Source organism: Scardinius erythrophthalmus (assembly GCF_964197995.2).
Source record: "Scardinius erythrophthalmus genome assembly, chromosome: 5".
NCBI classification, from domain to species: Eukaryota; Metazoa; Chordata; class Actinopteri; order Cypriniformes; family Leuciscidae; genus Scardinius; species Scardinius erythrophthalmus.
The window spans coordinates 37,750,176-37,772,666 of NC_138225.1; the positions used below are offsets into that span (position 1 = coordinate 37,750,176).

Consider the following 22,491-nt stretch of genomic DNA (forward strand, 5'->3'; position numbering starts at 1 on the left):
TGAGCAGGTCCACAAGACAACTTGGACAGTGTTTTGGCTTTATGGTACATAAGTAGAGATTTAGCTCCCTGCAGTTTCCTTGGGGATTGAGTTGAATTGGCAAGAGCCCTTCCTCTATGCACCTCATGTATTCTCATCCCCATTGATGAAGTGAGAGCCTTTTTCTCCCCCTGAGAAGTAGTGGTAAATCAAAGGTTGTAGTCGAGTAGTCCCTTTGGATAAGCGTTAGAGCTCTGCTCATGGTATATTTAGGTTTTACCTGCCCTGCGAGGGAGGGAGGAAGGTTATAAGGCCGGGACTTCCCTTTCAATAGTGCATGGAAGCTGAATTTTACTGATGCTAATAGAGAAAATAAAACTTAGGGAGTGGCTTCACTAAGCAGTCTATCCCCTTATTTACACTGCACACGTCTGTGACGCATTACAGCTCCAACAAGGCCACCAGAGCTGATCGTGACCACTCTAGTAAATTCTTGTGTTTATAACAGAAGCACGTTTCAGAAGCAGCCCAGAAGCGGCTCTCCCCGCTGCTTGGCTAAAGATAGGTGGATGGTCTATTTTTGACGGACGCCGCATCCAAGCCACACAGGCACTGTATGTGAAATATAGATAAAAGATATCTGAGGATGTATTTTAAAAGACTAAAACACAGCTAAAAATCTTTTATCCGTGTCGTTCATAACTGAACTGGAGTTTTAAGTGTATCAACAACAAAGTAGGAAATGGCAATAAACATAACAATAAAAACAATTAAACAGGACAAACATAACCATTTAGCCAACTTTACCATGGTAGAACCCCAAAAATTAAGAAAAAACACAAAAAAATTAAGAAAAACAACGTCAGACAGGCAAATCTCATGGTCTCAAGAATCCAGTTGTTTCACTTCTGAAATGCTCCTGGTCTGAGATGGCACCACAACAAAACCTCATCGGAGCCGTAATGCACCGCAGACATGTGCAGTATAAATAAGGTGTATGACTCGCAATTTTGCGCCTGGGGGTTGATGCGCCTTGACTATATCTGATTGACCTGTTGTGTCAAATTATTTTAATGCCCACTATGGTTTGCATACTCAGCCTATGAGGCAGGCACCTCCTCAGCATGGTGAAGTGGATATTTGTTCCCCATAGCATCAACTCCAGTTGAAATTTCCACTTCGAAAGGGAATGTCTCAGGTTACAACTGTAACCCTGGCTCCCTAAGAAGGGGATCAAGACTAGAGCCCGACCGATTTATCGGTCTGCCGATTTTTAGCGGTCTGCCGTTTTTTATTGGCCGGTATGCGCCTGTCGCAGATATATCGGTATTGGCGTATATGGCAGATATGCCGCAGATATGTTTTTTTTTTTTTCACAGAACATTTAAGCGGATAAAATGCTTGTAAATTGTGTAATTATGTAGCCTGGCTCAATCCGAGGGTCGGGATAAACGGCTGTCTTTCAAATTCACTCTGCACGCAATAGGACAGCGCTTCAACCAACCAGAGCGTTTTCCCAACAGCGGAGCTTACGTTAGTTGATAGATTCAACTTTTGAATCTGGCCGGCAAAACTACGAACACATCTTCCTTTTTTAAGAATGACTTAAGTGCCGTTCTTTGCTCTTTTCTCAAAGAAAAACTTAACTCCAAGTCCTCCAGAGTCGCGGCCAAAGCAGATTCGAAAGACTGTTCTCCAGCAGTAGCCGTCATTCTTTGTTTTCAAGTAGCAGGGAACCGTCACAACTCTGTCGTCATTATGTTAAGCCCGCCCCGCCTACTTTATACACGATGTGATTGGCCTGACCCAATTTAGGTTTTTACAGCTCCGAAAGTCAATGGAGAGTTGCTAGACTACCCTGGCTGCAAAATACATTTTGCTGCCGATAGGGTGCGTCTAGATTTCTAGGCTAGTAATTATGCAGTTTGTCCAGCAGAGCATGATCCATTGTTTGCTAATGGCGACCCATGTCACTGTAGTGACACCAGCCAACTTTCACTTGAGTTATAAGGTCTCTACCTCAGACACGGTGTAAGATGCGCACACATTAGCTTCAACTCCACTGACAAGGTATGAAACATGGCTAGCTAGCTAATGTAGCAAACGAGGATGATAAGCTTGTTGTGAGAGTAAAAGACAGGGACATTGTTTATTTCCTGTATAACATTGCGTCTCACCAGGTGACAACGTAGCGTTAAATTACCATTCAACAGACCGCACTGGTACTAATAAGCAACTTACCATTAAGACACCGCTTGTCTGCTGCTGCCTGAACAAGACACCGGACGCGAGCGGCGTGATGTGACAAAAGACAGTTGAACCCATTATAATCAGTGATGTGGTCTACACTGGATACGGCGCGACGCAAGCAACAAATCTCAAACAGTAAACTGATGCCTCGTTCTGCTTTGTAACAGACACTTTTTCGCGTCTAGGGTAAACAGCTGTTACAACGCGAGCAACAGTGGCCGCATCCGGTGTAGACACATTGTTAAAGCCCATTCTGCCTATAACGCTACGTTACAACATCAAGCAATATTCTAATAATTGATATAATTATAACACTTTATATAGGGCCATTTTGCATAAAGAGTAGCCTAGTTTCACGTTTAGTACATTTTGCTGACTACTTATTTAAAATAGTATAAAAGTACTGTACATATTTAAACACGTTTTCATTGTGGTATTATTACTTTTACTTTAGTAAAAAGATCTGAGTTCTTCCTCCACTGGTAGAGACTAGAGGAATTAAGACTAATAATAGAAGATAATAAGGTTTTGCCAGTGACACTTTTGATATATTTATTGATACAAGTTATTTTTTATATATCATGACTAAATTAAAAGACAAAGTCATTAGTGAAGATTATGCAACAGTGTTTAGAATATAATATAGAATAGGACATGCAATGAAAACTAGTTTGGTTACAGCTCAAATGTATTATTCTCATTCTATAATTCACCCTGCCTCCATTAGCCTACATATCTTTGTCACACGAGTGTTTGGTCACCACATTTGAGTGATCATTGCAAAACATGTGTTTATATATATATATATATATATATATATATATATATATATATATATATATTCTGTTTATGTATACTGTTCTATATACAGTATCAGTCAAACGTTTGTACACACGAATGGGAAAGCGTGTCCAAACTTTTGACTGGTACTGTACTATAATATACACATAAATAATATTGCTTCTGTATTATAATATACACATAAATAATATCAGCCGATATATCGATATTGGGCTTTTTTTGCTCCCTAATATCGGTATCGGCATCGGCCCCAAAAAATCCATATCGGTCAGGCTCTATTCAAGACACAGCATCAGGTTGCCTGCACGTCTGCTTCAGACAAAAGAGTTGAGATATTTTGCAGACACCCTCTTGTACTCGAGGGCAATCCGATCATGACATCATAGACTGCTGTTGGCCAATAGATTGGTGTGTTTAGTACACGTGTTCAGACACCGATCACTCTGAGGGTGTTCCTATAGCGCCAACTCCAGACGCCACATCTCATTTCCCTTCTCAGGGAACCGGGGTTACAGTCGTCTGAGACGTTTTTCATCTAATATTTATATTTTTTATTTCCGCTTAATTTCATATTTTTTTAAAAAATTTGTTTTTGTTTTAGTTGATGAAAACAACACTGATTTGATGCTTTTCTGCAGTAATGGTATAGTTTGATTGATTATTCTAGCTTACAATACTTATAGATATAGATATAAATATATACATTTATAGATCAAAAATCGTAGATATGTTGCACTAAAAATTGTACCAACAATGTCACGTTTTTATTGTGTCTTGGTTTTTGTTTAGTTTTCAATGACTCTTAGTTTGCTTCTCTTTGTTTTCCTGCTTCCTCTGTTTTGTGTTCCCAAACGTCCCGCTCATCATTTGTTGCTATGGTGATTCATTGTGTTAGTAATTAGATCACACCTGTTGGCCTTTTAGTTCATTAGCATGTGTATTTAAGTCCTTCAGGTTCCTCAGTTCTTTGTCTGGTGTTGTTTGTGCTACTCCAATTATTCTCTTTTTGATTGGTTTAATAGTTATTGTGCTGTTTACTAGCTAATCTCATCCTAGTCTTCTTCGTGGACCTGTATATGTGACAAATGTGTATATTGGTATTCATGTGTATATTGTTTAGGCTTGGTTTGTTGTTTAGGCTTGGTTTGTAGGGAATTACAAACCTGCGCACATATATTCAAACGCACATAACTATAGAACCAATTCTTAATGCGCATGTGAACGCCATCAGCGTTTCTCACAGGTTTGCGTTTAAAGTCTGTGTAGAGAGAATGGTGTCGTCTTAGCGGCCCCTAATTTAATAACTAATGATCATTGCGACGGAAGCGAATCAATCAAAACTAACTTTAGCTGGAAAATAACTTTATTAAAGAACCACTATAAAACCAAAACAATCTCTGTTACCTTAAATTATACGCTTATCTCTGTAAAGCTGCTTTGAAACAATCTACATTGTTAAAAGCGCTATATGAAGATGACTTGACTTGACAAACATTCACTGCTAAAAAAAAAAAAAAAAACCTTAGCTGAATAATTTATCCTGATTTTTTTATAATTAATAATACATTCATCACATGTATTTTTTGAAGATTAAAACAGTGTATAATGAATGAATGAATGAATGAATGAATGAATGAATGAATGAATGAATGAATGGCTTTATTTCGAACATATAAAAATACTACAATAAAAGCTAATGGACAAAGACAAAACAAATTAAAATAAACAAAAAACAAAACAATATTAACTTGTACATGTCCGAAAAGGAGTAGGAAGATGCATACGCTTATTTAATCCTACCCATTATCCACTATCAATCAATTAATCAATTTTACTACATATGTTTATCCCCACACACTAAAAAATACAAAGGAAACATACATATGTACATATGTAAAAAAAAATATATAGTAATTCTCAATTTAGTCTCTTTCAGTCAAATATATATTCTTTATTTTTATTTTTATTTTCCCTTTTAAAGAGTATTATTATTTACATTTTAGATTCAGTTTTTATATCAGATTGACTGAGCAGTGTTCTTTGAAACTTCAGTATTTTCAGTGTAATAAATAAATAAATAATATCTGGACATACTGTGTGGGTGTGCATATGAAATAATGTCTAATAGTAAATGGTCATTAAGAAAATTGTGTCATGACAGTTTCAGTGTTTACCCTACAAAATGTGACCATATTAAGCTTGCGTGTGAGCTAGAGAGATGATGACGACAAGGCAAGGGAGCCTTCGTACCTTTACAGAGCGAAAGTGCTGATCCCAGCACAGTCATTACAGCTTATCAGTCATCTCCAGGGAGCTCTTAATATGTGTTCCTAAAGGCTTCAGTCAGAGACAAATTAGCCATTTCATCATTAACCTGTTACCGTAACATCATTGAGAGGATGCCAGTATGGTCCTTGGAAAAAAAAAAGACAGACAGAGATGGATGTGTTTATAAGATTGTGAGCCAAAGCCAAGCATCAAGGGTTAAGATCTCGCAACCCATCATGAATGGAGGACAGATTTGTGAGCAGATAACTACAGCAACAACCACCACTACAATGTCATGTCTTTGTGTTAATTTCATGGCCCCTTGTTTTTGCCAAGGTGTTATTGAAAGCAGAGCATGTCCTGAAATCACTGTTAGGCAAACAACATTTCAACAGTGCAAAGGGAAATGGAGAGTTTGAGGTTTGCTTTACCCCTTCTGCGTGTCTGTGCGTATGCGTGTTTCGAGCGTGTTTGCTTACGTGTGTACTATGCATTCGTGTGTGTGCGCACGTGGAGAGAGAAACACAGGATGGGGCAGGGGTGTAGAAGAAAAGCCAACAGAGGCATCTGTGTTGAATTAGGCACAGTAGTCAGTGGTAGTTAAATACTCAGTGGAGGAGGAATCAGCAGCTGTAAAGTTTTAAAAGAAGGAAAATCCGCACGCAGACACCCCCCTCCGCAACTTGCCACCCCCCAATGTGACGGCAGTCCCCTTCCCCTATGTAAACCAGAACGGCCTGTCGTGATATAACTTCAAGCAGGAGCAACGTGTTTTTGTGTGTTTTCGTTTGTGCATGTGACACGGATTATATGCCGTACAGGTGGGCATTTAAACAGCCCCCTGCATGTGTGTGTTTCTTCAGTTCAACCACAACAGCTTATGTTTTCCTTTTCGTCCCACACAGTCCCTGCGACTGTGGTCATCTCTTTTACTGTTCCTGTAATGCAGTCAGTGTCGGCTAATAAACCTTGTGTCTAAACTGCTATTGAGCTTTGAAATGGCTTTGAGAGAGCCAGCGATGTCTGGGCAGGGAAAATTAGATGACGCTTTTATGTACTTCTGTAGCCACTCACAGGTTTTATAAAGAAGGCAGGTATGTGCACTAACACGCTCTATGGCATTATGACATAGACGGCAGCCTCTCTGACCCTAGGGGGAGATGTTGAGTAGATTGTGACTGCTGATCTGTTTGGGATTTTATTAAGCCAGTGATATGAGGTTAAAAAAAAGCATTTTATTACACTGCTGCCTTCACATGAAGAAGTGAAATGGAGACCTTTTTTTTATAAGCAGTTGTTCTGTTATCATTTATTTTGATTTGTTAGCTTTTGCTTCACTTCATTTAGTTTTGTCCTTTTTTTGTCTTTTGTCTTGTACTCGTTTAGTTTTTGTTTTAGTTTTTCTGTATTTTATTTAGTTTGTTTTTTATTGTTTACATTTTTACTTACTAACTGTTTTGCTTTGCTTCATTTTGCTTTGTTTTGCCTGCTTTTTTACTTTTATCTTTTGCTTCTGCTTCATTTTTTGTTTTTATTCTTTTTACTTAGTTTTTTACTTTTAGCTTTTGCTTCTGCTTCATTTTTTGAGTTTTGTTTTTGTTTTACTTTATTTTGCTTAGTTTAATTTTAGCTTTTGCTTCGCTTAATTTATTTTAATTTAGTTTTGTTTTTGTCTTTTATTTGTTTGTTTTTTCTTTTTCTTTTGCTTAGTTTAACTTTAGCTTTGCTTAGTTTAATTTAATCTTTGTTTTTCTTTGTTTTGTTTTGATTTGCTTAGTTTTATTTTTGTGCTTACTTTAGCTTTGTTTTTTTATCTTTTGCCCCCCTCCCCTCCCCCCTTGTTGTTTTGTTTTGTTTTGTTTTTCAGATATTCACCTCAAATATTCAAGACTCACACTTCCATGGTGAGCTGTTTTCAATAAGAGCTTCAGTGCAAAAAAAAAAAGGAAGAGGGAAAGAAGGGGGCAAAAAGTGTTTTGTAACTGTGTCTGGATTGCATTTCAAATGCTTCCCGCTGCTTTGCTCAGTTTTAGGTGCTGGTACATTTCCTGAGAGGGTACAGAACATTAGATAAGCTCACCACATTCCAGCCCATTTAAATCTGCAATTTCAAATAAAGAGAAAGGAGACGAGAGAAGAAAAGTGGCCTGGGTCACAATAAAGCAGCAACAAAAACGCTGTTCATACATCTTGATGTTTTGTTTTGTGGATGCAAGTTAAAGAGCATTTGCCACAATAATATGTGCCTTGCCAGCAAAAACTGTTTGGCTTCACAGAAATTGTTTCAATAAACATAGCTGACATCTTTTTTTTTTTTTTTTTTAAACCAACCAGCTTTCATCACTTGTCATAAACAAAAGGAAAACTCGGTGGAGAAGTGCATGTTTTACTCTGTGCTTCACTGAAACAGTCTGGACTCTATACCCACCTACAGCCTGTGTCCAATCCGCTGGGTATGGTTTATGTTAAGCAAAAACATACTTAATACCACACACAAAAAGTGCAACAAACTTATAACCCACATGTTAGATGGAAATAATATTTTTGGCTGTGAAAAGTCTGTCGTGCCATAAAAGCATAAACCCTTCTCCATGGTTCACACGTTTGAAGATTCATTGAGGAGCTAATAGAAGAATACAGTGTTTTACTCCTGGTGACAAATTCACGACTGTTATTTCTGCTTTGTACACAGTAAAGTTTGATTCGTTGGTTGTTTGCAGGCACCGTTTTGTGTTAATAAAAGCAGTGATTTATGTATTGAGTCAATAATAGGTCAGTAAATGTCCCCTCATGTTACTCAAGAGAGAAGAATAACCAAATGGTCCAAATAAACTATAGGCAGACTAGTTTTCATTGTTGGACTGCATTTGGAAATAGTAAGAGGAGATACAGTGGAATTGCCACTACAGAGAAAAGGAGAATAAGTAAGAAAGACTCACGCTTTCTAATTTTGCATAATTTTTTGCATGTTCTCATGCACCTTTTGAAATATGTGGTGTCTATTTTGGTTAGAGGAAAGTCGTACTCTCTATGCAGAATGGCTGGTTCATTTCCCATGCTGGAATAAATTAATCTATCCTGTTTGTAATAGATCAAATAAAATTGCTAGTGTATGAACAGGAGCGGGAAATACTACTACTACTACTACTAACATTACCTAAAAAACACAAGCTGGAATGTTATAAATGTTAGCGCTCAGCACAAAGGTTATTGTAATTTACCGTAAGTGTATGATCAATCATGAATTCATGACGATTTGTAACTTCACTCTCATGTGAAAACGAGGATCTGATTCGTCAGTCTCATTTTCATGGTGCTGGGCTTGGCGCACTTGGACGCACTCAGTATTTTCTCGACAGAAAATCAGTTTGAAATTACTAATGAAACATTAAAAAAGTCACGTTATGTCATGGCAGTGATCGACAGAATTTTCTGAAACCCTTTAAGTTTAATTGTTTTGTTCTTATGGTGATCCGGGATATGTGTGGTTCGTGGCTCTGCTACTAGCACAGATGTATTTGTAGACATCACACAGGTCTGACATGACTTAGTAAAACAGCAGAAATGACCTCTGACTCACCCTGCCTTCAGTTCTGACAGCTTCATATGCTATACCTGGGCTATTTATTATCACCAACTCAGACTGTTAACTTTCCACTGCTTTCTATTACCAAGAGATACATAAATATATTTAATTTAGCTGTATTATTTTGTCTCTGTATAGTTTGTAAATTGTTATTGAAACAGATGTGTATTATTTGATATGGTCTGGTCTGACGGATTGTTGAGTGAATTAACAGAGAAAACAAAATGTTATTTTCCCATGTCTAAACTCTTGCCTTAATGGCTTTTCTTCTAAACAGTCTGAATCCACGGTGACCCTCACCTGTGCGGATGGGAAATGGAACAAGCAGGTGACCTGTGAACCTGTGGACTGCGGGCGGCCTGATAAGTATCATGTGCACCCGGCTGTCTTTGAGTTCTCTGAGGGTACCACCTACGGCAAGAAGTGCACTTTTCAGTGCCGGGAGCCAGCTCAGCTTGTGGGTAGGTAGACCATGACAGGTCCTAAATCAAAAAGCCCTAGGGATTGAGAGGTCAGCTGTGTAAAATGCCAAATGTGGTTTTGACACCAACCCCCCACTTAAAAACCAATACACATTGAAAATAACAGTGCTGTATATGACATCAAATTGAAGTAGGTTGACTTTGGATCTTCACAAGTCCACTTGTCCTGTACCTTTGTCCTTTCATCTCCGCAGGCATTAATAACGTGCTGACGTGTATGGAGGATGGCATGTGGTCATTCCCCGAAGCTCTGTGTGAGCTGCGCTGTCCGATCCCTCCTCCTGTACCCAACGCTGTCCTGCAGACCAAACGCTGCAATGCAACAGGCCTCAAAGTTGGGTCTTTCTGCAAGTACAAATGCAAGCCTGGCTACCATGTGCCCCACATAGACAAGCTTAAAAGGTGAGAGACCACTAAACCAACTTGGATGCATAATTATGACTTACATTAAATAACTTACTAACGTTTCCAATAAGGTCCCATTTCATTACATAATTGAATGCATAAACTCACATTAACAATGAGCAATACATTTGTTACTGTATTTAGTAATCGTTGTTAACATTATATAACTATTCATTGTTAGTTCATGTTAGTTCAAGTCCATTAAGTAATATTAACATATACAACTTTTAATTTTAATTATGTATCAGTAAATGTTAAAATTAACATTAACTAAGATTATTTTAGAAGTACTTTTCATTGTTAGTTCATGTTAACTAATGTAGTTAACAAATATAACCTTACCGTTAAGTGTTACCATTAACTTCATTGCATTGCAGATTTAGTTAATCATGTTGTGGCAATTGAATACTCAGGGTTGTATCAATTGTTTGAAAGCTTGGATAAATGTGTAGCCATTTACCCTGTTGGTCATTTACTCCCATAGCCACGTTTAGCCAAATATTAGACTATAGTCATAAATCTGGTCCACTTTAAATGTCAAATTAAGATTATTCTGGACAAAAACAACCCATTTAGACAGGAAGCGAGTGTGTTATCAACGTGTAAAGAAACCAACCATAGTTAGTTTGGTTTTTACATGCCATTTTACTCAGAAAAATGAGTGACTTTATGATGAGAATTTCTGTCCGTTCAAAAGTAATAAATACCAAATATTTAATTCAGAAAAGAGTGCAACATACAGTCATTAAATTTTACTTTGGATATTTATGACCTGCGACACTAAATAGGATAAGATGTTTGGAAGATGAATGAATGAATGAATGAATGAATGAATGAATGAATGAATGAATGAATGAATGAATGAATGGATGGATGGATGGATGGATGGATGGATGGATGGATGGATGGATGGATGGATGGATGGATGGATGGATGGATGGATAGCAACTATATTCCTGGACAGACTGATCAAATCCTGTGGACCGTGTCTTCCACTAGTAGAAAGGCAGCCAATCAGATTTGAGCTTGTCATGTGTGTAATTTTTCTTGTCTAAATGTTATGTGCAGTATTCATCAGACGGTCAATGAACAGCCTGTGGGTGGTCCATGAACCTTTCATTCTGAGAACAGTCAATTAATAAAAGCTGTTTTATGGCTGGAATACGCTACAACAGGGTTTCTCAAATCCAGTCTTGGAGGGCCACTGCCCTGCAGAGTTTAACTCAAACCCTGATCTAACTCACCTACCTGCAATTTTCTAGTGACCCTGAAGAACTTGATTAGCTTACCTAGGTGAGTTTGATCAGGGTTGGAGCTAAACTCTGCAGTGCACTGGCCTTCCAGGGCAAGATTTGAGGAACCCTGCACTACGACTTTTAAAATCTGAAGATTTTAAAACACTAGGGCTTGGTTTCACAGACAGGGCTTAGATTAAGTTAAGATTGGACCTTAGTTCAGTTAGGACATCACAGTAGCACAATTCATATTTTTAAAAGCGCTATATGAAGGTGACCTGGTGACTTGACTTAACAGAGAAAAACTGGGCACATTTAAAAGAAACATAAACTAATACAAATCTCAAAAACATACTACTAAAATTAACATGAAAACAGAAGATATAAAAATAAAAACAAATTCAAAATAATAATAAAAAACTCTAATAGTATCTCAGTGATCCTAATATAACACTGTCACACACTACCAGACTTTCAAGTCTTCCGAACACAACAAACTCTTGCAGAAACATGTGCCCCTCACCTACAGACTGGCTATGACTTTCCGCAACTAGCGCTGACTCCTCCAGACTGCTAATGGTGGCAAAAATCTGGGCAAAAGTCTTGTAGTGTATTCCAGCTAAAACACTTTCAAAATATATGGCGCAGAATTCTGCTGAATCTATGCATCTTTGTGTTAATGAATGTGTCGCAGGTCAGTGCCTGTGACTTACCACAGACGTGCATTTAAGCGGCAGTGTACGGAGGATGGAACCTGGCAGTCGGGTGAGTGTGTGGCAGTCACATGTGAGCCACCTCCTCCCATTTTCCACGGTACCTACAAGTGCACAAACGGCTTTCAGTTCAACAGCGACTGCTGGATCGACTGCAACAGGGCTAACCACACGGTGAGACAGCACAGCCGCTGCAAGCAGGTCTGTCGTGCTCTCTCTCTCTTCTCCTCGTTTTCTCTTCTCTTCCGTCGACGTCTCAGTCCATCACCTCCCATTACTGTCTGCGGCACTTTCCATTCATCATGCGCACCCTATCAATCACTTTTAAGCATTGCAATATTTCTGTGTCGTCCCTCTGGCTGTTCATCAGCAGCATGACTGGTAGACTAACTGACAGATCTTACATTTGCTTTGTTTCATTCGTCAGTTTCACAGCTTCTAATACTTGGACAAACAAAACCGTAAGGTCATGCCTATCCTTGGCCTTCACCCTTTCATGAAACCACATATGTTTGTTGTGATGGTTAGTGAGCTTCCTTTATGATGATTAATAGAAATGTTGGTCTTTGCTACAGGGTCTTTCCACCAATGTAATCCGATGCAGAAAGGATGGGAATTGGACCGGCTCTTTCAGTTTCTGCCCCAACCTGACAGGCCAGTGTTCCCTCCCGCAGAATCTCAGCCCAAATATCGTTCTCAGCTGCAAGGATGGACACGCCATAGGTCTCTGCCTTTCTGCTTTTCACTTCTTAGGCCCAAAACAAACATTGCACACACGTATGAACTGCATTCTCAAAATTGCCACAAGGGCCACTGATTGATTTCATATGTATTTTCACATTCTCTTGTCTCTGAATCAGAAAATGGTTTAGTTAAACCCGTCTTTCACATAGTCTAGGAGAGCTGATTTTGTAATAACTTAGCTTTGACTAAATATGTATTCAATGTAAAATAGACTTTTTGGGGCATAATTATGTAACCATTAACATAAACTGCATTCTCATATAGTCAATTTCATCATTCAAGTCAGCTACTGTCTTGGATTTGTAGAGAATCTGAGCAAGTTATGTCCACATATTTGTAGCTAGCTAAAAGTTTAGGGTCAGAAAAAAAAATTGTGAAAGTAATACTTTTATTCAGCAAGGGTGCATTAAAATGATCAAAAGTGACAGTAAAGACATTTATAATGTTACAAAAGATTTCTGTGCATCTCTGTATGTAAAATGTTTCACGGTTTCCCCATATTAAGCAGCACATCTGTTTTCAGTATCAATAACAATAAGAAATGTTTCTTGAACAACAATTCAGCCTATTAGAATGATTTCTGAAGGATCATGTGACACTGAAGACATGAGTAATGGCTGCTGAAAATTCAGCGTTGCCATCACAGAAATAAACTATATTTTAAAATATATTAAATTGGAAGACAGTTATTTTAAATTGTAATATTTATAATATACTGTATTTTTCAAGACCCCAAACTTAAAAGGGTGGTGTACCTGAATAAAATGGGATAGACATTTGCAGAATTTGAAGGTTTGTTTTGATAAATAACACATCTTTGTGATGCCCATCAGGAAAGGAGTGTGAGGTGACCTGCAGTGCTGAAATTAACCGTGTGGTCCTCTTGCCCAGCAACATGAGCGTTGCAGCTGTGATGAAAGACCACTGGTGGAACCCACCCAAAGTTAAGGTGAGAGCACAGACGTTGTAAGATTTGGGTGGGCTCACTTTACTTAACTATTATAAATGTTTTTTCTTCTTAGTTTTATCTCAGATTTCAAACTTTGCCATATTTTTGATTAATGTTACACTGAATATGATTGGTAAATGTTTGAGACCTGGTCATAATAGAAGCTGAAGCTTCAAACATGTCTGTAATTCAGTAACATTATAGAATACCATGCAGTGCGGTTTAACACACGATTATAACGTAACTTCTCAGAAATAATCCGCTGTGCGAAAGGTCAGTGCAGGGTTGTAACTAACACTAAAAGTAGTCAAAATAAACACCTTAATATGTAAGCATACCAGCGTAGTTGGCAGTTGTTACTTAAAACTTTGAGATTAATGCTCAGATTGATCATTAACAACAAAAATGGGGATGATAAATTGCTCCATGCTGTTATAAAATCCAATTCATCATTATGTTTACCTAACTGAAATAGACTGGACCACACACATATGCTCATTTAAAGTGGTGACATTTGCCCTTTTCCCTGTGCCTCAGAATGCAAGGGGGTATTCCAGAAAGCAGGTCTAACTTATAATATAAACCCTGAGCTCTCAGTTGATTAACCCAAATCTTTCTTACTTTATTGGTTATCGGTTCCAAAAACATGGCCGGGAGTTAAGTTCAGTCAACTCACAGTGTTCACAGTGAACACACAAAACATATGCCATATCCAGAAATCACCATATTTATTCTTTCTTCTTCTTTGGTTTAATGGTGATTTACATTCTTAGTGCATATTGCCACCTACTGGGTGGTTGTGCAATAATATTTTTTAATCTTTTAATCTTTAATAACTATTTTTATTACAGTGAACATTAATTATATTGTTTGTTTGATTCTAAATATATAAATAATATATAAAAACGAAAGATTAATCTAACTAAAAGATTAATTATTTGCAATAATATTAATTCTTTGCAATATGATAATAGCTTTTTAGCCATTTTCCTTCCACATTTGTTTTTATTGCATATGTATTTTTATCATAGCAAATCATTATACAGAAAATGTCCCACTGCAAAGAAAAGGGCCCTTTTCAATGCAGATCCACATTTTATGAAATAAAATAAAATGATAGTAAAATAAAATAAACAGTGCTTTATGCTATAATAGTGATCTATTATTTATTATGATGAATTGCAACAGGCGTACCTGAACCTTAAAGGGACTCAACCCTCTTTTTAGTTGTATCTCAGTCTACATTACATTCACACTGGTGTTTTAGGAAGTCAAACAATTAGAATATAATAATATAAAAGTTTCCTCAGGTTTTGTAACCGAAGGTTGCATGTTACCTGATTTCTGTTACCTGACCCACATAACCTGATTTCTTGAACACAGCATGACTGGAGGAAGGAGGAAGAAATGAAAGATGGAGATTCTGCTCCAAAGCAAAAAATTGTCAAATTCACAAACAAATATCCTGTCTGTACAATAACAGCATGACCATGTGACTGCATTAATGTGTTTGGACATCACTAATACTCCGGCACTTCCCCTCAGGAAGCTTTTGTCACAAAATATGTAGTAGAGACAAACAAAAGTTTTAGACAGTTATAATGCATATTTCCTTTACTGATTTCCTGAGAGCACTGCAGACTAGACCTGAGTAAACAATGAGTATGATGAACAGGCAAACCAAATATTATTCTCCACACCTTAAACTGTGGTCAGTGGTGACCAAAAAATGCTTAACCTTTACGACATGGTGACTGTTAAAACCATTGTCATATTCCAGATGGCCGTGGGTTGTAACATTTGAATGGGTCTTTTCTTTCACCAACACTTGCTCTCACAGTCCTCCGAGTCTGTACAATGAGAAAGAAGTGATTTTATCTCAACAGTAAGGTCTTTGCTTTGTGTCCTACTGACAGACGGCGACCACAAAACAGCTTGCGACTCGTTGAAACTCTTGGAAAGAGTCAAAAGTGTGGCTTATTTTTCTATATCTTTGTGGAAACTAGTGATTTCATACGACAGTATATCAATAGCTGCGGCTAGGGTCACAGAGGCCAGACAGGTCTCAAGGAATATCCATTTCCGCGTTTACTATGTCATTCATTTATATATGGACTACTGAATGACATTTTTGGGTGACGTCATGCCCGCCAGTGGTTATGAGGTTGTCTGGATTATTCATTCCATATTTGCATTTCCTCCTTTGTACTATAGTGGACGTTCTTTGCTGTGGTCATGCTTTTCATTCTTTTTCGATGTGGTCTGTGCCATGTGGTTCTTTACTTGATTGTTTAAGCTGTAGTGGAGCTTTAGGAAGCACAAACAAATTTACCGCTCACATCCGAGAGCGCTGCTATAGCTTCCTCCAGGCCTAATCCTCCACATTATAGGTTTTCTTGAGGATAAATCAGCCTTGCAGGGGGATTGACCCGACAAGGTCTTCTGAGTTTATTCATGGAATTTGATGGAGATCGAACCTGAGCAGTTTATTTCCATCAATTTGAATATTTTTTTTTATGAGACTTGGAATAAAATCCTGATGTATGTACACATCTCGTCCTCCTAACGGCACCGATATACTCATGGCAAAGTTCTTTTTCATTCTTCACTTAGGCATAAAAATAAGTTTGAATAACCTCAGCAGCTGTATGAATAAATATGCATTTAATATAATATAATATAATATAATATAATATAATATAATATAATATAATATAATATAATATAATATAATATAATATAATATAATATAATATAATATGCATTTAGAAATGAATATGTTAATATGTGCTGCTTTCTTCTTAATAACAAAAATAACCACACAACAGAAATTACAGTATTGGGAAAACAACAGTTAAGAAAGTACCTGATCATGGAGCTCTGCAATTTGCCACTCCAGTCAAGTTGTCACGTTTATTTATTTAGCACTTTATACAATAGGTTGCTTTAATGCAAGCAACTTTACAGAATTAAACATGTCAGCATTCCAGTGTGTTAATGTTTTTATTTGCGTCTGACCTTGACGGACTGAACAGAAAAAATGAACCGGAGAAGTTTTCCACGTCAAAGAAGGTGGAGCCTCAGAACACACCTACCTATAGCGTAACTGCCACAGACCAATGGTGCTTCAAAGGTGTTTACCAGCCGAAGCAAACTTTTCTGGTAATGTCACTTTGGCAAGAGGTTTGAACTCCAAACGAACTACGATTTGGCCAGATTTTGTTTGAAATGAGGTCACACCAATGAGGTTTGCTCTTCGATTTCACTTTATGTATATTGGGGTGCAAGCTTGAGAGCCATCAGGAAATATTGCATTGACCATATAGAACAGAAAATATGAAAGGCCTGAAAAAATTCAAAGCAGTCTCTGATACAAAGTCTATTTAATAAAAGGCAGGTAGCACTCATGTAGCTTGGGCCTGTGGAGAAACTATAAAAACAAGCACAAGTTCATGAGCAGACGGTTTAAATTAAGCCTTGAGTAAACATGCTGCTTGGGTCTTTGGTGTGACACTGAATACTAAGCGTGTGTATGTGTGTGTGTGGATGGCCACAGTTGGCCAGCAGGGCGAACGCTTGCTTTCTTGGAAATGTTCTGTTTACGCTCACCCTTTCCATTCCTCATTGCATCTGGAGTTCCCCCAGACCACGTCATTTCACCTCTCCAAACATCCTCTCTACCTGTGCTGACCCAGGAGGCTGAGCTGCCGGGGTCCGCCGCCTCCCTTTTGCTCTCCTCAGCAGGAGTGGGAGCTGGGTAGCACTCATGGAGTTTAATGAGTCCCCTACTTAGCCAAACTCTTAAGACTGTAATCCTTCAAGCCGAGCTCTTTCATTGATTCCGAGCTGATTTAAGCATCACCACCGGAACACTGGGCTCATAGAGGATTTTATTTGTTTGTGTTCTGTGTGTTAGGCAAAGAAATCTGTCAACAAACAGAGCAAAGGTTCTCCACATTCAAACTGAAATCCTTGCCAGCCTGAAGGCTTATTATTGATTCTTGCTAAGGATTTGAACAAACCCCTGACCCCTGGTGTACTGATCCTTAGCGCGTAACTCATCCTGAACATGCTATAGACATCCGTGATACCTCAAAACATGAGGCTTTTTAAAGGAAGCTGTGCTGTTACTTTTCTTTCCAAAAACTTGTACATTAGATAAAATCCAATAGATGTACATTAAAATGTAGAGATTTGGAGACATGGAGGTCTGACATGCAAGTAACTCATTCTGGAATCGGATACTTAAGGTCAGGAATCGTATACTTGTTCTAAAATAAAAATTTTGATTCTGCTTATCGATGCCTGTGTGTGCATTTTAATGTGGTTTTAAACCATTAAAGTGCAAGAATACGCAAAGAGAACTCCATTCGGCACTTGCACACTGTTTTCTGTGCTGTAAACACAATTGGTTATGTCTTAAGTGAATGTAAACAGTTGAGAAAGAAAACTGTGTAACAGCATATTGGATCCGTGCATGAGGTCTTAAGGTGACAGCAGCCTAATAAGTCTGCTGCCATCTGGTTTATTACTGTTAATCAAAGAACAAAGGACAAAGAAAATCACTCACAGATAATTAGTCTAGTTTATTTGTTGTTCTTTAGGCTGCCATCTAGCTCTTGCCATCTTGTTGTAAAATATTATCTCCACATTGGGTGCTTTTTGTTTAGTTAATTCACTCTAATGTAACTAATGGATCTGAAACGGTTGAACTTTGTTAACTTTGTTATTCCGTCATTTTCTCTTCTACAGAACATTGTATGCACCATGGGACTCAAGTGGTACCCTAACCCAGAGGCTCTCCATTGCATAAAGGGATGCGAGGTAAGACCTACCTCACTTTTTTCTACATAGTTTTTTTATTATTATTTAATTTTATTAAGATGTTATTTAATATTATTGTTTATTTTCAATATTTGTATTTATTATCATTTAATTAGTATGTTTCTATTTGTTACTATATGTATTTGTTTTTAATTTATTTATTTTAATTATTAAATTAATTGTCTGTTCGCCATAGCTGAACTCTGTTGTAAGTTTGCATGACAACAACATTATGCCCATGTTAGTTATTTCAAGGTAATCTCCCAGCCACAGCTTTAAGCTCTATACAGTCACGGAGGTCTGTTCTCTGGAGCCTGGCCTTGAACAGTTGTTTCTGCCATCTTCTCACGCTCTTTGAAGTCTAATACATACATAAACATGCTGTGCTTATAGTGTCTTCCTCTCCTTTTCTCTCTGGGCCAGTCTAGTCTAATCTGAGTCAGGTTTAACAGGGCCAACAAAAACAGACAAGAGGGATTTGTTACCACCTTTGTTTTTGAGGGCAATTTGTTTTCGTTTTGCATTTTAGAAGAACCTGGAAACCTCATTTAGAGGGTATCATTTTCCCAACTTCCTCAAATCACTGAGTGAGGAAAAAAAAAAAAAAACAGCTACTTTGTCTTCTTGCTGAAAGAGCTATTGAAAATAATTTGCCATTGAAAAGAGTGAACCGAAATTTCTACATATTTGTTTGACTTTACTTGCCAAAGACTGCACTGCTACTCTGAAAGTGTTCTCCAGCTCAGTATGAAGATGTGCGATTAATCTGCACCTCACTCTCATTTATAACAAGTCTTGCTCTAATGTCGCAGTGATATGACCAGTCCATTTTTTATTCGGGTCAGAGCTGCAGACTTTTGAACCCAACTCATCCTGACCCAGTTTCAATGGGTGTTAATTAGCAGCCCCCTGAAAGCTTTTGGGTTGGGCCAGAGAGATGATTCCAAACTGGAAAAGGTCACAGGTGTGTTGGGCAACCTTTTGTGCCTGTCAAGATGGAAATGTGTAGTAACTCCCAAGGGAGACACATATAAGTTTAATAGGGCTTCAGTTTCCCCATTAAAAGTGGCCTCCACCATCCACAAGCACGGGAATACTAACTCAATTTTTCCAGGGCAACATAATTGCAACAGACTCAAGTCTGTGTGTCTATTTTTACACAGTTGTGGATGTATGCAAGTGTGAATGACTGTCTTTTTCTTTCTTTCTTTCTTTCTTTCTTTCTTTCTTTCTTTCTTTCTTTCTTTCTTTCTTTCTTTCTTTCTTTCTTTCTTTCTTTCTTTCTTTCTTTCTTTCTTTCTTTCTTTAAAGTTAATTTTATTGATGGGGGGGTGGAACAGATAATTATTTGTGGCATACCAATTGAAGAGTTTATTTATATAACATTATGTTCATCACTGATGTTATTGGTGTTTATATATTTAGTTAATTCATGTTATTAAGCAGTTTTTATCTGTTTTCCACCAGCCGTTCATTGGTGATAATTACTGCGATGCCATCAACAACCGAGCGTTTTGCAACTACGATGGTGGAGACTGCTGTCATTCTACTGTTAAAACCAAAAAGGTATGTTTTTTATTATTATTCTTAGACATTAGACATTTACTGTAATTAGTTAAATACCTTGTTTGTGCTTTAAGAACTACTGTAGTACATAAATAAGTAAAAAGTTGTAAAGTGTGTAATATGCATTGTTACATATTCAGACAGGGCAAATATGGCTTGCGTTGTAATAATTATCTCCTTGGAGGGAAAATTTTAAGGACACCCACACAAGTGCGGGAAACTCTGTGAACCCTATCCACAATGCATTGTAGACACGTGAAGCATGCACATATATGTTTGGGTGTTTTTCCAAAGCCATGGCAACAAACGGTTGTATATAGCATTTCCATATGGACGTTCACCTCACTTTCCAACAAAGACAAAGATTTGTAAGTTTAATCTCAAGGGTGGTAAATAGCCCTAGAAAGACTTTTTCTGCATGCTTGTGTACTGTTCTTTTTCCAATGAACTTGTCATCCTCTTTCACTTGATCCTCCCTTGCTTTTTCCTTGAGCAAGTTTTCCTGGCTGCCAGAGAAAGTGAACTTCTCTTTTGACAAACAAAGAATGAAGTAACTTCTCCAAAGTTACAACAGCGAACTCTGGATCGCTGTACCCACGCACAGTGCCAAAAAAAAAAAAAAAATTTGGCAAGCGTGATGACGCATTTCCCGGCAGAATACACAACTTGTTGTGAAAGGTCTAGAAACGGCAGTTGGAACTGGACTCTTGACATTTAAATACAGCTGTAAATCATATAGAAACATATAAATTCAGGGGGCCGTTTGCTTTGTCACGCCAGAGGATTACCCAAGCAAATAATAAAACAAACTGCTCATCCTCATCTTGTAGACTGAGCTGCTGACCAATACATTGTCAATCCTGAATTGTGTTAATAAGGGGCTATAAAAACGGAGTTTCATCTTCTTTGTAAGTTGAGAACAAAAGAAAAGTTTTCAATATTCTTGTATGAACTCTGAAAGGTAGCTGCCAAAAGCAAATAATTGACTAAATTGCTCCTCCACAGGGTAAGTGCTTCTACCCAGTATAATTTTTTTATTTAACGAGCCAATAAATGCATAATTTTCATCTTTGTCATGTCATTTTAAAGAGTTTTAGGGGGGGATAATGTAAATTCTTTCATTATCTGATGGCTATCACATCCATCCAGATGACCCTGCACTAAGCTCCACCTCTCTTGGCTACTGTCACTAACTCAGACAACTAACTAACTCCGCTTTTCGGAGATTTGTTAATAGCTTGATTTTCAGTAAAATGTATTTATGAAATGGTACAAATTGATTGGATATTTTTCTTTTATTATTATTATTATTGTTATTATTATTATTATTGTATTTTCATGTAAAGTTTCAAAAAAAAAAAAACATTATGCATCAGTGGTATAACCAAAAATTATTAGAATATTTCAAGGATCTGTCACTTTTCTCATTTTAAACAACCTAAGAGATAAAAAAAAAATGTATTTCAGTTAAAAAATGTGAAAAAGTAGACTGCGAGAGTTTTTGCTCTTCCAAAAATTCCAAACAAAATAAAAAATTAACAATGTGAACAACATAATTCATTGGAGTATTAGTTGTAACTTTATAGTAACAGATTATATCTTTTAATTGAAAGAATCTGGAAGAATCAAGGTGCTTACCTATATGAAATCTTTTCACATAGAAAAATGTAATGGATCAGTGTTTCATCCTTATTCCCACAAAAGGAGCAAGAATGGTCAACATCCATATATTTTGCCACAAGTATCATTCACAGGATATATTTTATCTAAGATAATATATATAAAAAAAATCATCTTATCGGGAATGCAATACTTATGAGGTAGCAACCAGGCTTCTTTCCAGTCTATAAACTCAATAAGAGATGCCCAGTAAAATTTGATTTTAGGAACAGTGTATTTTTTATTCTGAAGAATTTGTTGAATATGCTGATTAGTAATTTTTTTTGTTAAATTTACCTATTCCATCTAAGATAAAATCAGGTTCTTTGGTGTCACTCTTACTAAAATTAAATGATATTTTACAAATTTACTTAGACTAGAAAGAACTGCTTTGAGCACTGCATTATATTCTTTAAAGTGTAAGGGGAAATTATGAACAAACATTCAATTTTCATAAGACAACATTTTACCAGCTGTATCAAACATTTTAAGAATTCCTGTTATATTCCTGTTAAACCATGTAGAGAGAAAAATTGATTTATTTGTAATTATTATATCTGAGTTGTTTTCCATTGAATGGTTTTATGTGGTGAAAGATTGTGTAACATAAAGTAACTTCCAGGCAAGAAGAGCCTGCTGATGACATTTAGGCAATCTATTAGGCAAGTAATTACATTTTAGTATAAAGGGATGGCCACCTATTTTTGTGAAGATATGAGACAGTCTAAAGTCGAACACTTTAAGTCCACCTTCTTTCTGTCTATTTGAAAGGACTGTTTTTTCTTATTTTTTGAGTTTATGAAGTGTGTTTTTCCATATGAAGTCTAGACATTTTTTTGTTAATTCCTTTAGCAGTAGAGTCATTAACAAAAAGAGAAAGAGAAGGATATACAAAACAAGATAACCCTTCTGCTTTGGACAAAATAACCCTCCCATAAAGGGATAGGTCTCTTTGAAGCCAAAGGTTAACGATGCTTTGTTTTTGTTTTTTGATCCTATACCAGAAAAACTAAACTGTTGTCTAGCTGAA

At 37.1% G+C, this 22,491-nt stretch overlaps 1 protein-coding gene across 2 annotated transcripts in view; it reads left to right on the forward strand.

Moving 5' to 3' along the window:
- pappab (pregnancy-associated plasma protein A, pappalysin 1b) overlaps window positions 1-22,491 on the forward strand; it is a 120,747-nt gene that overhangs the window by 80,110 nt on the left and 18,146 nt on the right. The window contains exons 15-21 of one of the 2 annotated variants that reach the window (XM_081367174.1): window positions 9,162-9,345; window positions 9,561-9,768; window positions 11,701-11,920; window positions 12,295-12,442; window positions 13,297-13,412; window positions 18,165-18,236; window positions 19,704-19,802. In XM_081367174.1, coding sequence (XP_081223300.1) covers window positions 9,162-9,345; window positions 9,561-9,768; window positions 11,701-11,920; window positions 12,295-12,442; window positions 13,297-13,412; window positions 18,165-18,236; window positions 19,704-19,802 — 1,047 coding nt within the window. The remainder of the gene's footprint in view (window positions 1-9,161; window positions 9,346-9,560; window positions 9,769-11,700; window positions 11,921-12,294; window positions 12,443-13,296; window positions 13,413-18,164; window positions 18,237-19,703; window positions 19,803-22,491) is intronic. The other variant, XM_081367175.1, reaches the window with a different exon arrangement.